The 20,108-nt window shown below is 41.0% G+C and overlaps 1 protein-coding gene across 1 annotated transcript in view; it reads right to left on the bottom strand.

Annotated features, from left to right (window-relative positions):
* LOC103396290 (solute carrier family 22 member 23-like) overlaps positions 1 to 20,108 on the bottom strand; it is a 32,938-nt gene extending 12,830 nt beyond the window's left edge. Inside the window, exons 1-4 of the mRNA XM_008334317.3 lie at positions 19,144 to 20,108; positions 11,118 to 11,221; positions 10,876 to 11,030; positions 250 to 418 (exon numbers count right to left, since the gene is read on the bottom strand). Of these exons, the coding sequence (XP_008332539.1) occupies positions 250 to 418; positions 10,876 to 11,030; positions 11,118 to 11,221; positions 19,144 to 19,593 (878 nt within the window). The 5' untranslated portion in view covers positions 19,594 to 20,108. The remainder of the gene's footprint in view (positions 1 to 249; positions 419 to 10,875; positions 11,031 to 11,117; positions 11,222 to 19,143) is intronic.

The raw sequence follows: 20,108 nt of genomic DNA, 5'->3' as shown, positions 1-20,108 counted from the left end.
GACTTTATACAGTACTGAGGTCTAATGCTCTTAATAGATTAAAATGAAGGTGAATACAAGAATGTACGCTGTCTGAGGTTCATTAAAGGTTCATTAAAGCTGGGAATTCTCTGCTGGAGAAATCCTCCACTTCTCTGCAGCTCTCCGAAAAATGTGATCTACACAAGCCAAATAATATCTTCAGCAAAGAAACGTATCAAAAAAAATTAGTCAACTGTAGTTTTAGTTTCCAAGATTGAACTTCCTTACCAGATATAAGACAGCATCAGCACCAGGGGGCAGATGATAATGGCTTGAAGAACTTGCCAGTCACGACAGAGATATGCCACCCCGGGCATCAGCAGCTGACCCCCCAAAACCACGAAACTGGCCACCATGGTCATGGAGAAGCGCCATCCTGGCAGACACAGCTCGATCCCTGACAAAAATAAAAAATGTTAAAAAAAAAGTGTTTTTCATGACAATATTAGGAATGGACATGGAGGAGTTTTATAGTGATGTCCTCCTCACCAACACTGCATCATAAAAGTGAATCCCAAATAATAAACAAAAAATGCTGCTGTATTGGAGTAGACATGACCGTGTTTACTTTCTGTTGAGATGAAATGCTCTCTTCACTTGGAGCTTCTGCCTCGTGTTTTGGTTTCTATGGATTGTTTTTCTGTAAATAAAGGTCAGTAAGTACAGTTGTTATTCACAGACAGTAGACAGGCCAGGACAGTGGGCCGCTGTGAGAGTGAAACAACCAGAAAGAGGTTCCTTGTACTCATTTGTCCACCATCAGAATGGCACTGATTCATTCACAAAGTCATTAGCATGCACCCCACACTGGCAGCTAGAAACCACAGACACTTCAGGCTTTTAATGACGGCCATGTAGGGGATGGCTGTGCATCAAACTTAACAAAAAAGAAAAAAACAAAAAAGATCAGCTGCTGGGTTTTCTTCTCCGTTTTAATTCTTTAGTACAAATTCATTCAGGCGTGCAAACTGAACATCCCTATTCCATTTTCCTAGAGGTTGTTCTGTGCTTCCCAGGAATGTGAACCATCTCCAGATGGACCTTTCAAGGTGACAGGGCCGACATAATACAGTGGGTGTTAGTGGCCGAGCTGCGCTTCAATGGAAGGGACTGGAATTTCAATTGGGACTTACCCCCTTCTGGGGACATGAATAATGCTCTCTGTTTACGGACACTATCGCAGCTGGAATGACAGAGCCAATGAGGGGAGAGCAGGCCGACGAGTGCAGGACCTGCTGAGTATGAACCAACTGACCTCCAAACCACGGCTCTCTGCATAATCGTGGGAGAAAAGTTCACCAGTAATGGCATTCATGGGAGGAGGATTATTTTTATTTTTGTAAAAAGGCGTCACATGATGAGAATAGGTCACTGCATTGTGATAAGAAACATATATTTTATAGTGAGCGAAAGGAAAATCCTGTTACAGTGGAAGCTGGAGTCATGTGGCTGCACAAACAACAGCGGGATTTAATATCAGGGATATGATAATGCAGCCGTACACGGCGTGAAATTCTAGAATTCAACTTCAGAATGAGTACAAGAGGCGGCGAGAAATAAAAGGAAGCCTGAGCTTCTTACTCGTGGTGACCCTAATCCTGCGCAACGCACTAGATCAGCATTCCCACAATGCCCTGCTGCAGTGTGTGACCTACAGACATAATTCCACAGATACCTAATCTGATGTCACACTGAAACACATGCCAAAAAAAAAAAATCTGACCAAAAGTCCTTGTGAAAACTAAACACTCTGAACACCCTCCTGTGGGACGCACATATAAGAACATTTACTGTGCGCTGGATGTGGAAACATCAGAAACATTAATCCAATTAAAAGTAACGATGATAATCTACCAAGAAGCTTAGGCTGGAGTGCTGACACTGGCAAAACAGGAAAATGAAGAGCACTTTTATGGTTGATGCCACACTGGCTCACCAGCCGTCTGCCAAGTCAACAGCTCAGAGTAGAGCTGTTGCGTTCAGAACAGCCACTCTCTGTTATCCTCATAATAAAAACATACTAGAGAAGCTTCTGTGAACAGGAAGGTTTTTAGTTTCTAGGCTTTTTCCTCAAAATTCGAGCCGCAGCATGCTCCTCCCTCTTACTCCACCTGGGGGAAGACTTGAGGACAGTTTAACAAGTCTATGCAGTCTAACTGTATATGTTTGAACCCAGAACTCCAGAGCCCAGGATGAACCTGGATGTTTGGCAATGATTAGCATTAGCCTTGTGTTATGTAGACTAATGAAAGTTAGTTAGTTAGTTAGTTCACTGATTAGATCTAGTTTATTCTTACATGACAACCCTCAGCTCACCTCTTCCATACAGTATCCCACCTGGTACAGGAAATACCTTATATGGAAGTGATGGGTACAAACCCCATTCCTGTTTTATCAACACCTTGTTAAACTCATTTAACACCTTCAGATCTGCGGTCACAGAAGCAAAAAAAGCTGAGAGCAGGCTTTGTTTGTTCACATTCAAAACCGCTGATGCATTTTTAAAATGACCTCATCTGACTGACAGATCCGTACGGCACCGTCAGCAAACAGCTAATTCCTGATTAGAACCCGATGAACCTCAGTCTTTTAACACAGATTAAAGATTCAAGTTGAACTGCATCCTTTGAGGAGAATCTCATAAAGGAGATCGAAGAGCAAGGGAATATGTGTGGCCGTGTTTAACCCAGGCCTGATCTGAGTGATGAGTCAATGGAATGTCAGGCAAAGTCAACGCAGGATGGAGCACGAGTGTGAACGGAGCAAACTGCTGACAGAATCAAAGGTCAACCGCAAGAAACATGGCAGATTTTGACATTTATTTCCAGTGCAGTATTCCTCCACAGTGTACCAAACATGTTCAGATTCTACCGATAGTGTGTCATTAATAAACTGGAGCCAAAGTACAAGCATGTCTATCCCTCACAGTGAAACAGTGGAAAGAACCTCTACCACAAAAAAGAAAACAAAGCAGTCGTATGCTACCTTTGTCACAAACTCCATTATTATAGAAGTTGGAAGGTGAGGTTGTTGAGATCCTCGACCTTGGAGCACCTCCTGAAGTTAATTGCAGAGTTGTGCACTATAATCCATCTTGGTCTGAAAAACTCAGACTTCAATGAATGCTCCTTTATTTCCTAATCTCGCAATTCAACCTGCTAAACTATAATGTTATGTTTGGACTTTTCTGTTTGACTCTATTTTCTGTTGAAAAGAAGAAAACAGACAAAAACATCACGGTGAGAATTACCATAGGTCACACAGTGTAAGGGCGGTAAATACTCTTGCCTTACAGTATATAGATCACCATTTGATTCCTGATGGTTTTGCCTGTCTCCCACAGTCCAAAAAAAATGCAGTTAGGTTAATTGGACATTTAGGACAGAATATTTGTTTATGTTTGTGGACTTGTACAGTGCCTCGCCCGGTGACTGCGAGGATTGGCTAATGCTGAAAACCATAACTTGAATTTACAATTTAATATGAACCAATTCATTTGAGCCATAAATATCCCCAGGTGACCTCTTCTTGTAAACCAACCAATATATTAAAGATATTTACAAACAACAGGACTTCCTTATTGATTTTTATTAGTTCCTGCTCTAGAGCTAAGAAGAATGCAATCAAGCCTCAACCACACACACTCACACACACACTATTCAAGCTACACAAGTGGTGATTTACACAATCCAACCACGATCGTCTCATCTCTGTAAGTATTTCTGTGACAGAACTCCCTTCCCTTCTGTCCAAACATGTACACAGTTAAATCCAAAACACATGAAGTATTACTAAACCAATGACTCGGCGACAGTTTGCACTTTGACACACATAAGAAATGTCATAATTATCTAACACCCAAAGGGAGCGGGGAAAATCCCCACGGAATTGAAACCAGAGGTAACCTGAGGTCGTGTGAAGCTCAGCTCTACAGAAGCACCGCACGACAACTTAGGGCCAGGAACCAAACTTTGGTCAATGAGGAAGTCTGCGATCAAACTGCAAACTCTGCACTTTAGCCCCCAAAAAAGTCCGCACCTTGGTCTGTACTTATATCAGCTGACAGCCTGAGTGTATTCCTGTGAAGGATGAGGACACTTCAGCCTGTGTATCATTGACAACAACGCTCCTCGGCTCAGACACTACGTGTCCAGAACTGTCCCCCAGTCTGGACAATCAGAATGAATAAAAGCTTCAGCCTCAGTGAGGCCTTTCTGGTTGCAGAACAATATCTCTGCAGTGGTGTGAGGTAAAGCTTGGCTGCTGTAACTGGAAGCAGAGCCACATGGAACCGATTGAAACATCTCTCTCTCTCACTTCAGAGCCCAGAGTTGGCACAGAACACTTAGGAACCGAGGCAGGGCAGGATTATATTCATCAATGGCGTAAACATCAGCAGAAGGTAAGACGGGTGAGAGAGGAGAAGGACAAACAAATAAATAAGGCCGTCAGTCAGCAGCGCCAGGATGTGACGTCATCACAACAGATCAATTTAGGGATAAATACACAGAGCTTTAATCTTCAGAGGCTGAAGCTTGTACTTAATACATTTGCCATATTGGAATCCATGTCAAGTGAAAATATATGACAGTAATTACAGAAAACAAACACGACATTGGAACACACCTGTCTGTGGATATGAACACTCAGATGTTGTCACGGGATCTGAGTTTGGCCATGGTTCTGCAAGGTGCATGCAATTCCAATACAAAAATAGATGACAGTCCGTGCTGGTTCCCCGGTGCACACTGGACCAGCTGACAGCCAGCCGCACACAAAGAAAATACTCAGACGTGGAAATGTTACCCTCACCATATTTGCAACAAAGTCTCTCACTATTTTAGATTTAACATCAAACTGTTTGTTTTCAGAGCGCTGTTATAATTATTATCACTATTTATTTCACCTATAGGTTAAAAAAAAAAGACCAGAGATCAACATGGATTTTAGTGCAGCAGTGACTCAGGTTATCAGGAAATCTCTCATTACATTCTCTTTCCTTTAAACACAAAGCCATGTGATGAACGGTAACGTCTCATTGAAAAACATGGAGGGAGAAATATAAAGGAAGGAAACATTGATAAAGACGTAGTCACAGAGCAGCACGGCTGAAAAACAACCCATCCATGTTCAGCAGCACCTTCAGTTTGTACAAGAAAAAAAAACATGAACACATATCATACATTCTCATCGGCTCATAAGAATAATTCATTTAATGAATATTTTATTCAAAATTTAGAATAAACCAAACCGTCTTTGGAGAAGCAGTGGTTCTACTGCAGGTTGTGGTAAAAATATAATTATGAATAGTACTTCAAGCTTGCCAAATAAAAAATAAATATATCCTTCCAACAAATAAACAGAGAAAAGACCTGTTCGAGGAGTCATACCTTGCAGCTTTAAACAAGCCATAGTACGCTCAGAATCCCAGCTGAATCAACAGAACCAATCCAGAACTAGAACTAGAACACTCAGATAGGAAGTGAGAATGAAAAGCTAATAATAATAATAATAATTTAAGGGAATATTTATCATTATTTTCCACAAATTCCAAGCGTATGGTGTTACCACTCATTATTTTCCACAAATTCCAAGCGTAATGTTGTGTGGTAACAACATTCACCACTAACAGAGTTTTCATCTCCAGCCGATCACACCCTCGAAGCCAACACGATCATGTGGGTTAAAGGTCACTGACACAAGTCTTTATGCTTCATCAGCCAACAGAGAAGTCATGTGGCCTGGCTTCTCTCTTTCTCCCTCTCTCTCTCTCTCTCTCTCTCTCTCTTGTTTTCTTTCTGTATTTTTACTGTCTTCTTCTCCGTTCCTTTTAGAATCCTTCTCCCACACACACGTTGACGCAGATACACACACACACACCCCTGGCGTGTTACAACCTGCCACCACCTTTCAAACATGCGAAGCAAGCAGGCCGCATACTTAAGACGACTTTAAAGATGTTTGCATTTGTATTTAATGCTACATTAAAGCTTACATCTTTCCAGTTCACTTTCAGGAACTAAATACCACTTGTGGTTTTTCTTCTCAGCAACAGGGGCTCGTTAGCACGCATCCACGGAGCCGACACTGCCACCTTTCAGTTGGAACACAACCTACATGTATGTTCTCTAGCCGTCTGGCTAACCTTTAGCTATTTTTCCTCTATTTATATAATATAGTTAGATCATATTTGCCTTTGTTTTTATTTGTTTTCTAAAATATGGGGATACATTACTAGCTGGTATGAGGAATGCTTTTGAACGGACGCCAAATCTTTTTTTTAGTCATTGTTTGTTCTACTTTTATCGAACCATTTTTGGCTTTTTCAACCTCTCCTAAAATGCCAAAAAACAACTTTAAATAGCTTTAGCTTTTTAACCATATAACATGCTAAATGATATTCTTTCAGCTTCTGATCACACACAAACACAGACTGTTTTTTATTTTTAGCTGTAATCTTCCCTGCACCTGCAGAGCCAACAAGGAGGTAGTTTGTCAAAAAGGAAACATTGCTGCAACTCTGAGTAATATTCACACACCTTCGCTAAAGCCCTTTGTCTGATTCTTGAAGACACAAAAAAGTCAGCCTTCTTATGCATTACCTGTCCATGTAATAATCCTGAAACATACATAAAAACATACATAAAAATGCAGTTACTGTATTTGTGTTAGGGTGAGAACAAACAACCCAACACAGATATTCACATACACATGTCAGTGTGTGAAACGGGCTGGGTAAATAAAGAGCAGGATCTGGCCCGATGCTGCGGTACACATCACCTGACGTCAGATTGATCACCTATTTATCCACACACTGGGACCAACTATTTGATACGCGGTGCATGCTCATATGTTGGGGTCATATAAGGTGACGGTCACCAGTGTTTCCTGTAAAAAATGCTGGGGTGTGCGGGGCATTGATGCTGAGCCGTAGGTTCTACGAGGTGAGCCTTCCTCATCCTGACTGGCACCGGTGCTGCTGCTGCTGTGATGCTAAAAAAAGGCTGGTGCAAACCAATGAACACCCCGGTATAAATAGCAACGTTGCATCGGATGACGTTAAACAGCTAATAGCTTTGCCGTCCTGCTGATACGCATACTTAAGAGCCACCGTACGATAAAAATAAAAAGGCTAATGCAAACCTCAATTTATACTACACTGGGTTTCAAACTGTCAAAGACTGCAGTTAAAATAACCCACATGACTTGATCAATTTTATCTATCCCAGTCATGGCCACTCTTCTCTGTACAGTCCAAAGTCCGATCCATTGGCCCGTGAATTCTTTCTTACTGTAAACTGGCCAATATAATAGCAATATAATATAATAGGACCAGGTGTCCAACTTTGAAACTACCTTCAGGTTAACTTCTAGGATATTTCTTTGCCAACTAGTGGCAATATTTTAGACTGCATTTGAATATTAATGCACATGCTTCTTTTGGCTAACATTTACTAATTAGACCAATATGTAACTTTATTTTCTTTACATTATTTTTAGCTTTGAATAGACTGACTGTCTATTGGTATGTTGTTATTCAAATTGTCCTTTAGATACTGCTAATCTAACTTAACTGTTTACATTATAATAAATAATATATAATATATAATAAATAAGATATATTTGTGTATATATTCAATTCTGTTTATGTAACATTATGTATTTTAGCTAATTTGACCCATTTGACCTTATCAAATACAAGCACATTTTTAACTATTTTTGTAAGCATTATAGTACAATAATTAATCCACCCAAAAAACTAATTGTTAATGTTAAAGAGTGAGCCATGTTTTAAGTTTTTCTTTAGATACTTTGTCTAGCCCAACTTTACTAAGTTCGGGCTCATATTTATTCCTTGATTTGTCAAATCACATACTCCACATGACCAACTCTGACCTCCCTCAGGAGATAAATCTTTGACCTCTGTTTCTATGGTCAGGAGTTGTGAAATCAGCCGTGTTTGGCTCTGGACTGTCTCCTCCAACAGGCCCGTCCCGGTGGAACATGCAGCTTTGCAAAACTGTTCCATGTTCCTAAAGAGGGGCCGATCAATAGCCTCAACACTCAATGGATTTTCTGATTGATGCCTTCACAGATCAATGAGGGGTCAGAAAGCTACTGACGTCTAATTACTGTCCTAAAATATTTATTTGCAATACATAAACCTGCCTGTCAATCCATAACAAAAGGCTCTAATGAGCAAACGGCAATTTTCAAGACTGACAATGACAGAGGACTGCACAAGGAAGAAGAAAGGAAGAGTGAAACGTGGCCAGCGCAAATAAAGCCAACTCCGAGGCCCATCCATGACTCTCCTTTGTAGACAGAGTCAAACAAAGCCGGCCACAAAGGAGGATCATGTGTTTTACTACATTTCATGCATCACGTCACTCGTGACTCGTGAAACCAGCATCGAACTTACACTCGACCCGCTGAAGCATATGTGAACGTGATACAAATCTTGCTAAATGACCTCGACAGAATGCCCTGAAATAAAATTTCAAATTGATTCTCTGGGCTAATGTTGTATTGAGCTAATGTTTTCCTACTCCTGCACCAGCCCCAGTGGAGTTTTGTCAATAGAGAACGGCTACAGGGTAAATATCATGTGACCAGGGCCACGGATGATGTAAAATAAGGGTGGCAGCACAGCAACATAAAACCCTACACAAATATGCAAAGCTCAAGGAAATATCACACCTTTCAGGCTCAGTTTACTTCATAGTGACACTGCAGGCTGTTCATGTAGGGGACTTTCATATTCAAATTGTCCGTTGAATATCAAAGGGCAATTTTTACATTGCTAATAAATGAAAAGAAAAGTCACAAATATCCAAATTTAAAAACTATAATCTGTATTTGTTGATGTAAATAAACCAGTCAAACACGTGGACATCACTGTCCTGAAACTGGGTTGCAGTAAAAAAAAAAAGGAAAACAAACACCAGGAACAACCAAGTGTTTGCATAACATTTTATAATTTCCAACTATTTAGTAACTTGTTTTAATGAATTTTGCCATGAAGCATTTGCATGTTAATGTCTAACATATTTGGGGAGGGCGGCTGCAACCTGTGGCTCTGGCTCCCAGGTTGAGAAAGTCATGTCACCTCAAGGTCAAGCCATTGTGTAATACACAGCTCTGTGTTGTAGAATAATAATAAAAAAAAGCCTCTTCTAGCATCAAAGGTTGCAGACCTTCTAGGTTAAGTCACACTGCAAAGGCTGCATTCAAGTACATAATACATATTGTTATCAATTCCTAAAAAAATTCTATCACCTATAGACTAAAGCTGTAGTGCTGCAGATTAAATGGCTGAGAAGCAAGTGTAAAATATAAAAAATAGGGAAGTGAGGCTCAGCGCCAGACAGAGAGAAGGTGAAAGTGTAAAAAAGGAAACAGGATTTTTATACATTTAGCAGAACCCTGCTATAGTAGCTAACGCCCCATGCTTTATTAACAGTCATATATATTTGCAGATACATTTATTCTACTGCTGTGGCCGCCTGCCCGGCTGGTAAATGAAGAAGTTTGCCTAAAGTCGATAAGACACAGTGAACCACACCACAGATTACTACAGTTAAAACCGCCCTCATTCCATCGTCTTTGTCTCCAGATTTGATGGGTTTAAGAAGACAAGGATCTTGAAGTCCGGCTACTTTATCATCCTGTCCTTGTCTTCCTCCTTCCCCTCGGTTGCGTCGCTCTGCACAAGTCAATTAATGTGGCAAAAAGCGCTTTTATGGATGCACAGCGGAGACCAGCATGTGCTGCTTCTGAAAGGCCAATCGTTGGGAGACTATCATAAAATCTGTTCTCGTCCAGATTTGGAAACCTGTGTAACATTGCTGGAGTACTAAGTGATTGAATTTTTAATGTGCCCACAAGGTCAACTCGAGATAACCAAGAGAATTTATCTTCATTAGAATAAAAAAGCTTTTGCTGACATGTTTTTGAAGCCGTAACTAATTGATTGTGCCACAACCAATTCAAATAAAGCATAAACATTCGAACTTAAATAAAAATAGTTAACTCCAAGGGCAAACAGGGTGACAATCTCTGAGAAGAGATGATTCATCGTGATACAAAATATTACTATAAATACTCTAAGGTCATTGCAACACCATTCCTCTTCCTTGAGATGAAATACAAATTTGGATCAATGTAGATGAATCACAGCATTAAGTATGAAAGACTAAGGCTGGGGTGACGTACATCTGCCAAATTTAAAAATAGCTGAAGAAAAGTTTTTCTTGCTTTTATCAGAAAAAGCTAAAAAGAACTTAGCTGGGTTAGCAAAGCATAATTAGCTATAGGTTTGTTAAAAAGCTACAAATTAGCAACGAGAATATTAAAAGTTAGTGTAGAAAGTCCCAAATCACATCATACATACATTTGGCTGCAAATAGCAAAATGGAGCTAAGATGAAAATCATTGGTGATATAATTTACCCTCAAAATAGTCAATAAAAGGAATAAACCTTCATAAGGATTCAGTTTAAAAATGTGCAAAATAAATGTATGATAAAGTTGGTGTATGGAAATATTTTTTATCTGCCTAAAATGCAAAATCCTAAGTAGTAGTAATAACAATAATAATAATTATTATTATTATTGTTGATGTTTAATTTAAAAGTCAGCTACAATATCTAAAATTAGCTTATGGACAGTCCACCTTAAATAGTGTTAGCCATACAAAGAAGCCTTGTGGAGCAACATCATGTTCCTCACTGATTTGTATCTGTATTGGCATAAACACTTGGAAATCCCATCCAAGCGCCACAGTGGCCCCCAGGCCAGTGGTTTGATTAACTGTTCCTGATATGAAACGATGAGCGCTAAGCTCCAGACTTACTGAGAACGTAGAGAGAGAGGGTGATCCCAGCCAGGCAGAAACCCTCAAAGAAGCGCAGGGTACTGAACATGGCCACGTTGACGGAGAAGGCCACGGTCAAACCAAACACGAGCATGAAGAATACTGATATGATCAGCACCGGGTGGCGGCCAAACCTAAGAGAAATAAACGTTAAATTGTATTTTGAAAAACACATCTGCCTTTGCAATAGGTGTGACTGAACTTGACAGTAAATATCTCACCAGTCGGCGAGGATTCCAAACACCAGGTATCCAAATATTGATCCAACCAACAGAGAGAACTTTGCGATATGGACTTCAGATGCTGAGCCGCACACCAGGCTCCACTGTGGAGATAAATAAATAAACACAGGCATCAGTTCCAAGAAATGTCAGCTGGGTAAAGAAAATGGAAGCGAATATATAATATTCAACATTATATATTTAATAACTGGATTTGATGAGTCACTGGATGGGTCTCTTGATGAACACCCACTCGGTATAATGGCACAAAACCACTTTCACATTCAAGTAAATGTCAGCCGACATCAGCAGAAAAAACAAATGACAACCTGTTTTTTTTTTCTTTTTTTTTTTTTGGTCCAGTAACCATGTAATCACGTTGGTCAATAGTCGATTTCTTTCACCTCTCGAATGTTCCTGCAACATGTCGGCACAGAGATTAGGCACTGACTCATCTGCATTTATGATTTATTTAGTTCAAAAACAACAGACCTTGATAAGAAGAGTGGTTAATAATAAGTTATGTAATTCCTCCTCCACAGTATGTTGTTGGGCAGTACAGTGAGACGCAGGCCGCGTTTCTTCATAATCACCACTACAGTAGCTCCGTAGAGCAGTCATAATGCAGTGAGGACATTCTTCAGCTTGACTTCAGCCTTTCTACCCTACAGCGGTCACAAGTTGTGACAATACACCTCATAAACACCAGCGGTGTTTGCACAAAGCAGAAGTCGTTTGGAGTGTGTGCGCTTTAAAATATATTTATATATGGAAATTAGTACATTAATACGTAGTGATCCTGGTTTGTATTACTTGGAACACAAAGCTTTTTGCGCCAGCAAATTCTGGTTGAGTGTTTAGTGATCTCAGCAATTAAATAAGTGGTTCAAACGCCCACACTTATTGAGTAAGTACCTTCCAGTATGTGCTACAGGATCTCTTTTTGGTTTTGTTTTGGTAAACCAAAAATGTCAGAAGTTAGGACTCAGGGTGGATAAGTGTTTCCTAATTCCACAGCTTGTTTCTAGAAAATGTCTGAATACTATACCTTTTAACAAAGACTAGTTTGTCTTCACATTCTTCAAACCTCCTGCAACCTCTACTTTAGCAACTCGTCCATAATGGTGCCCTACAGGACTGTACAGAGCCAGTGAACCATCACATGATCCAGGCATGCCAGCCATTCAGGGTTTCAACCACGATGTCAGCAGAGAAAAAAAGGGCAGCGTCAGACAAACAAGTTCCTACAGTATTGCACAATCACTACAAAAAAAAATAAGTGGGTCAAAACACCTCTGCCTCACTGCTGAAGGACTGGGAGGACAGAAAAGAAAGTCTGAGTCGGCAACTTTACAGGTTCCTGCATTTCACAGATGGATAACAGTTGGGTGACTCTGCAGACGAGGCATTCGCAGTTGACCACGGACAGCTGACCAATATGAACATGTCAGGATTTTCGAGTCACGTGGATGAAGCCACAACGTCTCACAAGTGTTGAGTGGTCATGACATGAGCAGGAAATAAAAGGCCGTCACTGCCTGAGTCTCATTATTATGCAGAATTTGTTCAACTCTCACCCCTCTGACCAGGCTGTCACCCCGTTCTCCACTTCACTATGAGCAGAAGTGGAGAAAAAGACAGACATTCAGCTGCAGCAGCACAAGGAAATCTCCAGAGAGTGTGATTCAGCCGAAGCACGAGTCAAATACAGCCGTCTGTAACTGCTATTGTCTTGCTCATTTGTGAGAAATGTGCGGATCATTCACTTAGACGTGGATAAGTCTGTTTGCCGGAGAAAATAAGGAGTTGCAATGACAGATCAGGAGTGAAACAGTGGAAGTGCCGAGCGTGTCTGTCGAGCTCACTCAGACAGAGCGGCCACCGATCATCCTATGGCTCAGATGAAGGCTCTCTCGACTGCAGCTGCACATTTCTGCACTCGCTGAACTACAGAGGGGGTGGGGGGGGGAGGGGCAGGAGAGAGGGAGGAAGGGGAGATAGACACAGGAAAGACCAGGAGGAGGCAGGAACACAGATTGTACAATGTGGGAAGAGAACATACACGAAGATGGAGCGCAATAGGCTGAATAAAGGACATTACAAGGAGCTGGAAATACCTTCATGCAGTTGTGAGGAAAAAGCAGATTGTACACAAAGAGGCTGCTGCATAGTTACTGCCTAGCAACAGACCATCGGTGTGGTTATCAGTGCACAAGTTTTAGCACCACTGCCTGACGCAAGGGACAGCATTGTATAATGTGGTGGCAGATGAGGGATGGCTAAAATACAACAACAACTACACATCCATAGCACACTTGCTATTCAGAGTAAAAACAAATATTATAATTCTCCAAAAATATGTTCTCAAATGTCTAATGGTGGAAGTATTACCATAAACTAAATGGCTGTAGATTAGTATTACCATTTTGGCACTAAAATGATTACCTAATTATGAGACAGGATTAGAAATGGAATTATCAGATCGAGGAATGCGTGCTGCATTTTAATTTTACCCCTGATTTTTAAATAATAAATAAATAAAACCCAAAGCAGTTATTTTTTGGTTATATAGCAATTATTTTTAGATGCTGCCGGAACTGATTATTTACAAAATCTAATTATCTTTATTAACTATTAGTTCACCCCCATAAATTCATTAATTATGGCCGCATGGGTTTTTCCATACAACTGGCTGCATTTCCACTGAATGGACATTCCTGTAAAGATGATTTGCAGTAAACATGCAAGTGTAAAAAAAAAAAAAAAAAAACAGTTGTGAAGTTCTGGTATAATTTGCATTTTAATAATATGTAGAGCTGGAGAATAATTTATAGGTGTGGATGTTATGCAACACATGTGAAGACAAACAACAGCATCTACCATTCTGTTGGCAGCTGAGGAAAACAAACGCATTTTTTCACAAAAGGTATCATATGACTCTCACGACAGTGAATTCCATCACACAAGTCTGAAAACAAACCCAAAAGTAAGGCCAAAGGTCAGCCTCTCCCCCTCCTCCAAAATGATCACTCCTCTCTTATCAGACACAAGGAACTAACTCTGGACACACACACAGACGCACACACAACGAGCCTCAACTGAGTTTTATCTTTCAGTCGCACCAGCGTCTTTCCTCCCAGCTGACGCTGTGAGTGGCTGTCATTGTGTGCTGACTCGGTATCTGCAGTGGGGTCATCGCCTTTCGACAGCTGAGACTCTTTCAAAGTGTCCCACACTGATCTGGAGTCTGTGGAAGGAGCCAACCAGCTGGGTAAACAGCGAGAGGGGACAGAGTAGAGAGGCCGGCGCGGTGTTCAACTACAGTATCGTCTTTCACATCTATGGGTGTGTGAGGACCAGATACTGACACGGGGTCTGGGTGTACCCGCCAGTGTGCTTTACTGTGAACTTTCAATAAGAGAACACTCAAACTGATGCTGTCGATGAGAATAACGCGTTGAGCCAAGAAACGTCATCCCTGCATGGATGATTTCAATTATTGTTTTTTCCACAACAAATATAGATTGAAGCAGTTTTCAAACCAACATTATGTTAAAGGTTTACATGTCTACAGTCACCACACATCAATGGAAGGCTGTTTTACCCTAAATAAAATAAGATATGATTGATGTTAGGGTTGGGCCAAACATGGACAGCAAATCTTTAGCTCAATTTGGCTGGGGCAGGAGGTTATCTAAGCTAATTGTTTGTAGCATTTTAATTCTACTTTATTTATTTAAAAACATCCACCAATACTGTTAAATAAATCTGCATGAAATCAAAAATAGTAAACATTCTGATTTCACTGTACAAAAAGGAACGGCCAAGCCCTGACCTTAGAATATCACTGCCATAAAAATAATATTTTGACCTTGTATCTAATAATCCTAACAGGAAGTCAGCTATTTTTTAAAATTATATTTAGCACATAGACTGATTATTTAAACTTCACGTGTAAATTCAATATCACACTATTGAACCTTTCACTTCAACAGCTCCAACTGAGTGGTGCATCTTTGCTAACATGCTAACTGCAACTGATCATAAATGTCACTTGACAGTGTGTTAATCTGCTCTGCCGTAGTGTTTACTGGCAGAGGGATATTGCAGAACACGCTCCGTCACTCATTGTCCTAATGTAGTGTGCGAGGACAGTGACATTCTCGTGACACAAAATAGCACACAAGTCGGAGGGTGTTATACAGTTAAATTATGGGTTAAACCTGTCGTTCCCAAATCTTTTCTACAACGCCCCCTTCACACATTTCAAACACAGTTCCTACATAACTTTTTAAATAGAAAATTTAAGTTTAAAAAAGTGCATTTTCCCCACTATGGCACAAACAAAGGAAGTGTCATATCAGAGGATTTAAATTCAAATCCAGACACAACAAACTTTAAAAACTTACATGGAGGATCAATAGCGAGGTTAATCTTTGCCATGAGGACATTCTGGGGCCGGTGTTTCAGATGGAGTGTGCAGCTGCTCCATATCTGAAGAGGAGCTAAGTAGGGTTAAGTTGCACAGAGACGATTTGTCTCTGAGAGATGATACTTTCTCATTTCTCAGGCTCAGTCCAATTAAGATGAACCCTTAGGAGAGCTTTTGACTCAATTAGGTCGAGGCTCCACGTTCACCGCTTGGGTTTCTTCTACACCAGCTCAACCTCTGCTGCCTCCAGAAAGGCCTTCTCCGACTGCTGCGTCAGAGGGAATGTATTCCTGTGCTGCCGATTACAGGACATTCATAACTTTGGGGGGAAAACATCATACGTGTCAAACTCAAGGCCCGGGATGCAAATGCAGCCCGGAATGAACAATATTTGTAAATTAGAAAAGTTCCTCAAGATATTTAAACTCAGATACATATAGTATGAAAGTAACTAAATCCTAACTATAACTGGGACTGCTTTATGGTCTATAAAATCCCTTTGCGTAATATCTCGAGGTTAACAAAAGTATGCAGGAATGTTGCTACACCTTTTGTAAAACATTACATTAGCGTTGGCTATCTGCTCAGTTTTTAAAGTGTCACAGGTTGCAGTGTCGGTGCAGTGGAGCAAAACAATGATAGCAAAGTAAAGGTTCGTCGAGAAGGACAAATGGAAGGGTGAGTGCTCACTTTCGCCTGTAATTGTGGACATGCCATCTGATTTAATTTCTTCCTCACGGTGACCTTGTCCGAATGTAGCCTGCATAAGTCGAGGAAGATGAGCACTGTAACACATGCACACACACACACACACACATACATACATACTACCAACTGCTCAACCCCGTCACTGGTTTTAGTATCAACATGACATTCTCGTTGTGTTGCAAAAGCAACAGACACATTTGTTACGATGCCGGCATGAGAGCAGATACAGTGTTTCAGAACTAAGGTCACCGCAAAAGCATCTGGTCTTTTTTTTTTTCATAACACAAAAGCAACATTTTTGCCTGTAACGGACAACACCCACCCAATTGTTATTACCCCTGAAGATGATGTAATAATCAGCTTCAGGTTTGGAATTTTTCACATTTTTCTTTATATGCAACCCCACCTTCTACATCACCAAATGGACATTTCGTGCCAATGCATCCATATGGATTTTATTTGGATTTTAACTCCATCAATACAACTGTCTGTGGCTGTGATAAAGAATGGCTTCAAAGCATCATTTCTTATACGACTCTTCCTCATTATGGCTTGTGGCCCAAACACTTTAGTGCTGTTGATGCTGCAGATTAAACATGATGTTTACTGTGCTCTGCAAGAATGTGACTGAGGTCATATTGTGAATCACTGAATCAACTTCCATGATCCAAGCAGCAAATTAATGAGCAAAACCAAATGTGAATGACAAGGTTATTTCCTACTCTTTTTCAAAGTCAGTTTCCTCATTGCATATACCTGAACCACATGTCCTGTTCAATATCACGTACAGTATATCTTGACATAATCATCATCATGCACCATCCATAATAGGAGAAGAGCTGAAGACATAATGAGATAAATAGCCTTCATCATTTTGCTGGCAAACCAACTATAATGACTGTAAGGTCTAGACTGTCTTTCTATTCTGACCTCCACTCATCAATAATAAAGAACATTATGATAATGCTATAAGAAGCCAAGGCTGCCCCTCATGAGAATCACTCAGGCACTGTCCAAATACCGCACTGTTATTTGGTTGACACACTGATGGGTCAGGTGATGTTAGTCCAGGGATGGAGGGGCTGCACAAATAACCTTTGCTCGGAAATAAAATATTTTTAAAAAATCCCAGTGTCTCTTCTGTAAATTACAGCAAACATGGATCTAACTTTTCCTTGAATGCAGGTGCATGATGGTCATCTCTGCTACACAGTAAGTTTTACAATGCAGAAACACCATTGAACAGATGTAAGAAAAGGGTGTACCAATGATAATGCTACTTAATCGTGACTAATCCACACCTTTAAGTCAACAGTTCACATTCTGTTTCAACCTAAAAAAATTTTGAATAAAACAACGAGGTACTAAAAATAAATATTTTCCGTTGTCATAAAACAAGTGAGAAAATTGTCCACCGCCAACATTTACACCTTCATGCACACCCCCATAAGGGCTAGAGCATTAGGATCATGTAAAAAAAACAACAACAAATGACCAGAGTAATGTTGCAAAGAACAGAAACTAACCAGAAACTTAAACTAAAGTGAAGGTATTATTTACAGTTTTTATGTTTGCTGAAGGAAACAAACCAAAGAGTAGAAGCATGCAAATCTTCTGTTTGACTTCCACTTATTTTATTTCCATTTCAGTCCAACAGAGCTAGTTCAGCCTAACACTTTACTTTGTAACCAGTGATACATGTATGAAAAGATTTATTTTAATAACTTTGTACTGTTTATGTCTTATCATTTATTCACTTTCCCTGCTGCTGGACTTGATTTGTAATGGTTGTGATTAGACCCAGAGCCCATGGAGTATATTGGGCAATGATATTCAATGATGAGCTGCCAGAGTTTTCACAAGGTCAAATATATTTAAAAACAACCCTTCACGCCCACGTTCACAATGACGGTCAACTGTGTGAGGGGCTGGATTTCACCCAAATTCCCAGTCTGCATTTAAAGTCCAGACAGATAGGCCAAGAGGCAACAGTGGTAAACGCTACTATTGAAATCTCATTATTTATTCATTCATCTTCTGTTGCTTAATACTTTTTTTCCAGGGTTGTTGGTGGGGGAGGGGGCAACTGGAGCCAATACCAGAAGTCAGGGATACACCCTGGACAGTTCCTGCAATACATCACAATGCCACATATACAGACAAACATCAAACTCACCATACTACTGGTCAATAAGAGTGGTTTAATTTACCTAATCATGCATGGAGACTGTGAGAGGAAAGTGAAAGCAAATCCACATGCAGAGAGAACCAGCAAACTCCATTAATTAGAGACTAACCAATGATCAAACCGTTGACATACTGGCTGTAAGGCAAGTGCATTAACCACTATGAGCCTCAATCACTAATCTGGTTGGGCTGTGGCTGTGCATATTATTATTATTATTATTATTATTATTATTATTATTATTATTATTATTATTATTATTATTATTATTATTATTATTATTATTATTATTATTATTATTATTATTATTATTATTAAAACAGTGCGTATGGTAGATGTACAATAAACTGAGGTCAAGACGTGTCTTGTTTAATCCGTACATACACTCCTGCAAGATTGTGGATCCAATGTGAGGTGATGAAATAACTCAGAGGATGAAATACATGCATGAGGAGAAACAATGGAGGTGCAGCCCCAACATCCCTCTGGAGCATGATTTAAGGCTCGGCTCACACACTGATCTTACTTGGAGGTGACATTTATTTAAAGAATGCACTGGTGCTGATAATGGCCCACTGTCTTGCTTGAGTAAATCAACCGTGACGAGATCAGGAAAGACGGTGTGACAGCGGAACAGTGGCTGAGGACGGACGAGGATGCCCTCATCCTCCTCTACCCCGTGCTCCTCAGCAGCATCTTACCTTGGTCACCACGTTCTGTACCAGCCCCGTGTGCAGCTCGAATGTCCACTGGCTGCAGTCACAGAGCATGCTGCTGCTGTTGTCATTGTATTTGCCCCAACTACCATTGACATGGACGTGGGCGGCTGGCCGCACGCTGCCGTTCCTGGCACTGTCCGCCAGCAACGATGAGAAAGCCGCGGTGTGGTTAGTCGCATTCACTGCCGGATGGATGCATGTGCTGTTCGGCTGGGCGAGCAGGAAATTGTCAGAGAACTGGCTGAATCCAATGAACAACGCAGGGATCCATGTCAGCACGATCAGCTGTTTCTGGTACTTCCCAAAGCCCCCGAGAAACGGCAGCACGGAGCCGTCGACGCGCGTCAGCAGCCCCAGCGACGTGGTGTCCGGGGACACGAAGCCGTTCTCCGGCTGATGGTCCGCGTCAGTGTCGAGCTGCACCACGGCCATCGCGGTCTTGCCGATTGATGCCTCCGTTGTGAAGCGAAGCCGGGGTTTGCAGTGCGACGACTACCCCCCTGTTGTCGACTCCACAATGCGTCAGTGCTCCTCAGCTCCGGCGTTGGAAGCCGTGCGCAGTCCGTCGCTGCCGGAGTGGAAATGAGACGCACCTCTTTATTGTCAGGAAGCACTTCCGTCAGTCTGCTGTCGTGAATCCTCCAGCTCACAAAACAAACAAACAAACAATCCGACAAACAAACATTGCAGGACTGGGTCAGTCCAGCAGACAGGACGCAGAGTTGGTCTGATCTCCCTCGTCGCGTTTATATTATTATGTGCGCGTCACTGATCTGTGGCACAGCTGCAGCAGAGCGGCTGCTTCCTGAGAGAGCCACAGGTAACACACCTGCCCACGAAGGCAGGGTGTGCAATACCAATATGGCCACCTGTAACCTGCTGATTATCGTGACAGCAACATGCAAATCATTGTTTACTGCCGAGTATTTACAAATACTTGGAGTTAT

The sequence above is a fragment of the Cynoglossus semilaevis genome, chromosome 20 (genome assembly GCF_000523025.1).
Source record: "Cynoglossus semilaevis isolate Cse_v1.0 chromosome 20, Cse_v1.0, whole genome shotgun sequence".
Classification (NCBI taxonomy): Eukaryota; Metazoa; Chordata; class Actinopteri; order Pleuronectiformes; family Cynoglossidae; genus Cynoglossus; species Cynoglossus semilaevis.
The sequence above is the reverse complement of the archived record's forward strand: the minus strand, read 5'-3'. Positions and strand labels throughout refer to the sequence as shown.